The sequence below is a fragment of the Protopterus annectens genome, chromosome 1.part1 (assembly GCF_019279795.1).
Source record: "Protopterus annectens isolate FY-2018-M chromosome 1.part1, PAN1.0, whole genome shotgun sequence".
NCBI classification, from domain to species: domain Eukaryota; kingdom Metazoa; phylum Chordata; order Ceratodontiformes; family Protopteridae; genus Protopterus; species Protopterus annectens.
Genome location: NC_056726.1, coordinates 650,252,704 through 650,260,982, shown reverse-complemented (window position 1 = coordinate 650,260,982; position 8,279 = coordinate 650,252,704). Strand labels below are relative to the sequence as shown.

The 8,279-nt window shown below is 39.0% G+C and overlaps 1 protein-coding gene across 1 annotated transcript in view; it reads right to left on the bottom strand.

The window, feature by feature from the left end:
* Positions 1-5,635, bottom strand: part of LOC122806732 (valosin containing protein) — a 1,741,209-nt gene extending 1,735,574 nt beyond the window's left edge. Inside the window, exon 1 of the mRNA XM_044077401.1 lies at positions 5,437-5,635. Coding sequence (XP_043933336.1) covers positions 5,437-5,453 — 17 coding nt within the window. The 5' untranslated portion in view covers positions 5,454-5,635. The remainder of the gene's footprint in view (positions 1-5,436) is intronic.
* Between the last annotated feature and the right edge of the window lie 2,644 nt (positions 5,636-8,279).

Here is an 8,279-nt window from a genome sequence, read left to right as displayed (position 1 = left end):
TCATTGTATATAAAGTTGAGTCTATGGAACACAAGCCATCGACAACTTAATCTGCTGTATTTTGGATAATGCCCAAGTGTCAGAAATAGGAAAAACAGTAGTAAACACCTGGTATGAGAACAGAAACCAGTCTTCACTTATGATTACTGGCACATAACTGTAACAAAAAGGTAGCCCAGGCTGAATGTTGAAATGCAAATCTGACAATGAATGAAGTGTCAGATTTTCATAAGCAGTCATGCAGAATTTTCCCAATTCCACTATGAAGTTGTTTCTAAGCAAGCATGCCAATTCCATACAATCATAATAAACAAGAACCATACATCAAAGTGCCACAAAGAAAAAAGGGAGAGATGTGCCTTGTAAAACTGCCGCCACAAAAACAAATTAAAAACTGAAGTTTCATGGACTTAAACATGTTACAATTTCCTATATAGGACCAGGGAGAAAACTTACTAAACCCACTTTAAATAATGTTAAACAAAACGTTAGTATGTGGAATATGGACATATCCTATTAGGGTTACCTGTAGTATCCCACCAGGTGCTGCACTGGGGCCACATATTTTTAGACTTTAAATAGGCTCTGGATAGTCAAACAGATTGGTGAGCAACAATTTAATAAAAACATGTTGAAGATCTCCTAAATGGTCTACAAAAATGCATACCCCCGTACAATAGCAATGACCTCACCTTTAATGTTAAACAATAATTGCAAAAAAACCACCTAAAGCAATTACAAACTCAAATAATAAGCTCAGACACTTACTAAATCTCCAAGAACAATGCTAGACAATCTAAGCTCAATGTCTGGCCAGTGTACATATGTGCATGTCTGAAGCACATGTAAACCTGAAGGGCATAGAGCCACACCTAAAAATCAATGCTCCACTTTATACCCTGTTGATCAGGCCCATTAATAGAAGACAACTGCATTCTGTATCTTTCCAGACTTATCCCACTATAGCATAATTTTTTTTTTGTTTTCTTTGTTAGCATTGTGTGGGACTAGACTTTAGCCGTTTATGTACCACAACAAGTTTAAGAATTTTTAGGAAACTGTCATTGAAATGTAACATGATGGCATTTAGGGACAGATACTTTAATTTTCTCCAATTAAACTGTGCTAAATTCAATAAATGTATTTTTATTAAATTTGCTTGAATTACAAAGACTGTTGCAACATTCAAGTTAGGGAAACATGTACAACGCCAATTGCTTAAGTTGGCAAATGGTCACTTAGGCTGTCTGGAAAGCATTCTGCTATCATTTTGTGAAGGATGAATGTCAGTCTGTTCTTCTGTGAACTTCAACTGCAGAAGGAATTATAAACTCAGTTGGGGTGTTAACCAGTTTTAAGCTGTCAGTCTGTTTTACTTGCTTAATATTAAGAGTTCATTGTGGATCTTTTGGGATATCCAGTGGAGAAAAATTTTTTGCAGCTATAAAGCTTTTGCCTTGAGGGATATAAAAAGCTGAAATGCAAAATTGTTTTTCTGCTTAGTTTTGAGGAAAGATCAGGATTTCTGCATCAAAATGCTGTACTGTCTGCGAGAACGGGAGATGCAATTATCTGCTAGTACTAGTGTAATGTAATACTGCCTGCTTATTTTCTCAGTCTTTGCAATGTCTTTCGGCTTTTCCCAGTTCGGGGTTGCCACAGCGGATCACTGGTCCGCAGACTGATTGCAGTGGATTTTTACTGTGCTGAGTCGCAAGCCCGACACCCAACTTTCACAGAAGGCACACCCACACGCACCTACCTGAATGTCTTTAAAGCTCACTTAGCCGCAGGGAGGACATGCAAACTCCACAAGTTTCTTTGTCTAAAGTATATTAATCCACTTAGAGTGATTCCAATGTCAGTTATATCTTTTTTTAAACCAGGTTTCTGTGGCTATAAACAAAAAGGTAATAAGCTGCTACAGTATACACACGTGGACAGCTTACATTTTGTTGCTCAAGGTGCCAAGGTCCGATTTTGTTGTTGCATGGATGAAAGCAACTGTGGTATTTTGAAAGTGTACTTGTAGGGGTGGGCTTGATGTTTTGATGGACCAGGGGATTGGGTGAACGTCCCCACCAACTTTCCCAACAGACACATGAAAAAAAAGTATAAAGCCAGATGCAGTGAAATTTTTACTTCAGTGGTATTCCTTTTGTGACAGACATTTTCAAGTACAGGTAGCAGAGAACAGACTACAAAAGGTTGTTAGGTAAAGGCTGGGTGATGTGAGAGGCAGGATAAAGTAGCAGGTAATTGTCACATTTATGTGCATTGGGATGATAGGTTAGCTGGTATGGAAGGTAAAAAAGATAAAGGGAGAGTAAAAGTCTGAGTGAGGGTCATGTTTTTACGACTCCGGCTACAATTGATATTGGCCATTTCAAAGGTAGAAGTTAGAAGCAGACTATGTAAACTGAAAGAAGTTCAAGTTGTTAAAGGTAGAGAAGAAAAAGTGCCTATTTAATGGGATCAGTAGTTACATAACTAAGGGACTGGTTAATTTGGTTTGGAATGCATTATATCACAACAAATGATATAGGTGACCTTGTATCACTGGAAGCAGACCAGTCTGGCTTTGTAAAAACAGACCACGCCTGCTCTTTGAAAGCATTACCGAGACAGTGGATAACAAGTACACATTCCACATTGCTTTTCTAGACTTTGATGGGGCCTTTTTACAGTATCCCTCATGCTGCGATTGACATTCTCCCAAATCAACTAACTCGTACGCAATTTTCTGGATTTGTAACTGGCTGTCTGGCAGAAGCCATAAGGTTATGGGTATTTGCTCTAAATAGAAAAAATGTTACTAGTGCATCCCACTAAGCTCTGTCCAAGGTCCCATCCTCTTTTGTACATTTTTTCAGTGAATAAAAGTGGATATCAAGGGACTTCGGCTGACCAAGTTTGCCAATGATTGCAAACTGGAGAAGGTCATCAAACCTCGTTCTGCTACTATAAGCTTACCCTCTAACACCAAGAAAAGCAGCGTATTATCCTCCCACTTACCACAGTTACAAATGTTCATAACAGACTCCTTTGACCACCATGTCGCTGGGGCGATTAGAAAATCATTCATGGCATCTCATCAAGGTCCAATGTAGTTAAGAATTCCTCTATTTATTCATCTTAGAGTAGACCCACAACTGAATTTAATGCACCATTTGGCATGCATCTTACCAAGCATCTAAAACCAGCTTAAAAGACCTCAATGTTTCCTCACCAAAGAGGTCTCAGAACTGTTACTCTAACAAACTAAAAGCTTCATCACTCTACTCAGTATCAAGGTGTCCCTGCTTAGCTTTCCACAGAATTAAATGAACCAGCACTTTTAACTCTTTCACCTACATTAAAAAAGGGGTATAACAAACCCATGCTAGAGACCTTAACCTACCCCTACCACATTAACAAAATCCAGTGGAGTACGACACCCAACTTAATGTACTCCCAAGTTCCTGGAACAGACTGCCCTTGCCCATCAAGCAGAAGTACTTATCTAGCAACTTCTAATACACCGAGACATATGTAGGTAATGAAACACACTGATCAAATACACAAAATATGCCCTTTTGTAGTAGTGTTATGGGAAAAAAAAAAAAAAAAAGTCTACTTATTGAGAAAGCTATGCCAGTTTTCCCACCAGTACTGGGTGATGTAACAGAGCGGCTTGATTGTCTCTACTGCAAGACCAGCAGATTAGTAAGAAACTGCAAACCCATTATGTTCAGTTTCTTACATGTTGATATAAGGGAATCTCTGCTTGTATAATGTCCTGCAAAATCCACTTATCTGGAGGTTTGTGTCTGGAATGCACCACTGCGGGAACCAACACCAGACTGGGCAACTAAATGTTAAAAAATTGGTTACAAAAGAAAAAGGAAAGTTGATAGATCCATCCCATTTCTATTTGACAGTTAGTTTATACTGACCAGCTTGGTAATCTCCATACATCAAATGATCCATCCCATTTCTATTTGACAGTCAGTTTATACTGACCAGCTTGGTAAGCTCCATACATCAAATGCTCACAACAGTATTAACTATTTTACAACTAGCAAGAATCTAAGGATCTAAGAAAAGGGAAAACTGTTTTTTTAATATCTGGCAGCTTATTAACTGAAACAGATGTGACACTCGTCCCACATGGTACTCAAGGTTAAGATAAACACTTGGTAAGTTCAAAACATCACAAACGCTCATAACACAAGTACTGTCCAGAATAAAATACACACCGAATCTAAAGTGGGATCTCAAACGCTGAGTACCATCAGTTTTAAAACGTGCAAACAATACCTTACAATATCAACTACAAACCGCTGGATAGACAGCATAATTAAGCTGGGAGACAAAATTTGAAACGCTACTGGGAAACCATCACACAACCAGAAAAACGCAGCATGTCCCAGACACCGCAAAGAAGGTGAGGCATAAAGTATTTTCAACATATCTACAGCACCTATACTTATCGAGTTTATAAACTAGTACAACTAAGAACTACCCGTAATGAACTCAATTGTCATACGAAAGGTTATAATAAAGTGTCTTAAATGACAATTTTCGCTTGGGAAAGTTTATAATTCCACAAACTCCTTAAGCCTAATGAAAACTAATACCAACTGCAAGTAATATACACTACTCAAAACAAAAAACAGAATCATCGTCAGTACACAACAAGCGTCCCTCATTATCCCATAACGCCGGTACAAAAGGGCATCATGTATGTGTTTAATCACTAGTTTTCCATTAACTGCACCTACAAATACTAAGAGGCAGACAAGCATACCAAAACAAATTCCGATTCTTATGAACTACAAAGATCAGCTCAAATACTTTACTCAATGTACACCATACAATAAACGCAACATTTCGACAGACGCAAAAAAATGTAATATTCCACTTTATATTTAGTCAAACACAGACCAACCCAAAAATCGTGATATAATAAGACTCATAACTCAACCAACCACTACATAAAAAGACGTATTTTTTAACACGCGGAACTATACGACTACCCATTTTAAGTTCCATCCAATATACATTTTGAGACGATGCAGAAACGATAAACGGGAGGCCAACAATGACACAGCAGGAAAAGAAACGAAACCGTGATGTCTCCTCCACTCAATACTTCTAGCCTCCGTAACTATAAGAAAGGCCTCAGGCCTACCGGCAAACATCATTCTTCCTTTTACACAAGGCAGGAGAATACAGCATCACATATTTACCGGCTGTTTAGCCCGTTACTACACGGCAAAGGCCTCCACTTATCTTAGTATTGTACTCACATGGACAAGGCAATCAAAGGTGGAATATCTGAAAGCCAATTTCAAAATTCCATAGTCACATAAAACTCATGTAATGACTCATGGTTTTCAGTTTTATTCTGTCATTCAGTCTACTCTTAAGAAATTAAACAATTAATGTACTTACTCTCCTCCCGAAGCCATTATAATACCGAAATTATCAGCCTACAATAATAATCGTGATCAGCAATGTCCCAAATATATAGAAAATAATAAGCTTCTTTAGTGCAAACTCCTTAGTCTTTGGCAGGAATACCTGTTCCTAACTGATACATTCAGCAACTACTAAGCAGAGAACGGAAGATCAGCTATTTCAGTAAAGCGCATGCTCTAAACTAACAACCCTATCACATCAAGAAACTGTATATGCGGTTTACGCCCAACAACTACTCACAGATTTCGCTAAACCAAACTACAATTACGACCAATACGTGTGTTTTTTTAGTGGCAGGAAGTTTAACTAGAAAAACCAATCAGTAGAATACACCACTACGAGCTAGCCAACCCGGTCATTGTCAACATGACGGGTTAAATGTCAATTTACAGATGATTTTGTCACGCTTTCCACCTACTAATAGACCACGTCGTTTCAAACCAATTGAGAAGACATGTCTGTGCGCTTTTGAATCTTTTCTTATCAAAATATGTGACACTAGTAGAGTGTGTGAATAGGAAAAGTGAGGTGGACTTTAATTACTTTACAATATTTGTGGATTGTCGAGTATTTTCATTTTATCACGTATTTGTTTACTGGGATAACGCACTGATCTCCGTGGAACTTTTTCAGACTCAGCCGTTGGGATAAGTGAATTAGTCAGAGGCACACAGGCAGTGGAGGCTGAGGGCATCAAGCTCTGGGCAACAGGATACAGCTTGTTAAACGCACTTTATGATCACAGCCTTATCATTAATTATAAATAATTTATTAAGTTTAATGTAAGATACTAGATTACCACTGCAGGTTTTAAGACATAAATTCATCAGTGGCACAACCTGTAGGATTTTTCCTTGGGTGCTAGAAGATCAGAAAACTATTGGTTCATTTCCTACATTGAGTGCATGGGGGTGGTGCTGCACTCCAAAGTGTGACGTCCTTCGCATGAGACTTTAAACCGGGTTCTGTCTGCCTGCAGTGAGGGTAGCTCAGGTGGACATAAAAGCAGGAGCGGCCTTAGGTCAATTGGTGCCCCAGGCAAAAGGTTTCCATGGCGCACGCCACCATGCCATTCAGTGCCCCCATCCTGGTCTCCATACATAGGTATAAAATACCCCATGGCATTTATTGAAATGTGTAGGGAATTTTACTTATACGTTGACATAGTTATATGTATTTACAATATGTGTATATTCCCACAAAAAAGGACATCAGAATATGCCAAACTCAAGTCCCTCCCCACCATTTCACCTATAACCAAAATTTAGGTTCATAGGTTGGTACTGAGCTATCTGCCCGAAAGCATATATTAGCCCAGCCACGTTGTGCGCTATTCACTGCCCCTTTAGTAGTTCCCTAGACCCTTGTACTAGCAGCTAGTACCCTTGGCCCCTATCTAGTAGTGCTGTTGGTGTGACCCCCGGTGTGAGCTTTCTGTTACCCATCCACTCATCAAGGTTCCTCTTGAAGAGTGATAGTGAGGGGCTCTGTCTTATGTAGATCGGGACCCTGTTCCATAGTAAGAGAAGTCTCTGCAAAGGGAATCTATCCCTCCAGCATGTTCTATTCATTGTTGTGTTGAGGTTTATATCCCTAGAGCATGTAGCTCGAGTAGATTTGGTTTTGCTAAGATGGAGCATGTTCAACAATTCTGGGTTGGACATGGCTCTGTACGTTAGACCGAGATCGCCTCTGAGAAAGCGGTATGCAACAGAGAACAGTCTTAGTTTTTTCAATCGTGCTGCATAGGGCAACTGTTTGAGGCCAGTAATTCTCTTGGTTAGGTACCTCTGTGGTCTCTCCAGCTGCTGGAGATGTCTAGCCAGGTACATTCCAATTGGTGCATTGTACTCAATAATGGGTCTGATGAGGGAAGAGTAGAGGGGCACCATTACATCCTTAGATCTTGATGCGAACCCTTTCATGATCAGATGGGTCACATAGAAGGATTTTCTAACCACTTTGGCAACATAGTTATCAAAGGAAAGCTGGCTATCTACTTGGGTCCCTAGATCCCTTATTTCTTCAGATTTCAGGGGATTACCTCCTATGTTGTAGTTTGCGGGTACTCTGTTTTTTCCAAAGGGGATTACTACACATTTTTTTGCATTTAGCTTGAGACCATGGCTTTGACACCATGCATCAGTCTCATTTAGGCCCTCCTGGATGATCTCCATGTCGGCCGGGGACTCTATTATAGCACCCAGTTTGCAGTCGTCCACAAACTTAGTCAGCCACAGCCCTTCTGTGCTTGCCTGTACTTCTTAGACGTATATGCCAAACAGGAGGCTTTTTAATATATAAACAAAATCCCTTTTTATCTATATAACAATTCCGCATATCTAGTTTTCTGTAAGCCCTACAAACATGAAAAAACTGCCCTAACATAATAAATGCAAAAAAAGTGCAGCATTGTAACATTCAGCAAAACACTGTTTCCACCTCATATGTTACAAACAGTACATATCTTCAGATACAGTCTTAAGAGATTGGAGTGTTTATGTGAACAATTCTCTTGTTTAATTATTGTATTTTCACAATAGTCATGGAATCCTTCTGTATGGCCCAGTTAAGTTCATGAGAATGCCTTCAAATTCCATAGAAATCATACTACTACTACTACTGTACTCTTCCCTTTTAGCTATTAGTGAATACAGTGCCCTCCTTTTTATGTAGAAATCAAAGCATATTGCTCATCTAGAATCTTATCAAGAAAATTAAAGGCCTTTTTTTCCATATTTATTTTTATTTGTTTTTCCAAAAGTATATTACAGTAGATAATACAAACAATCATGAAAATTGTTAGATACAAAGTA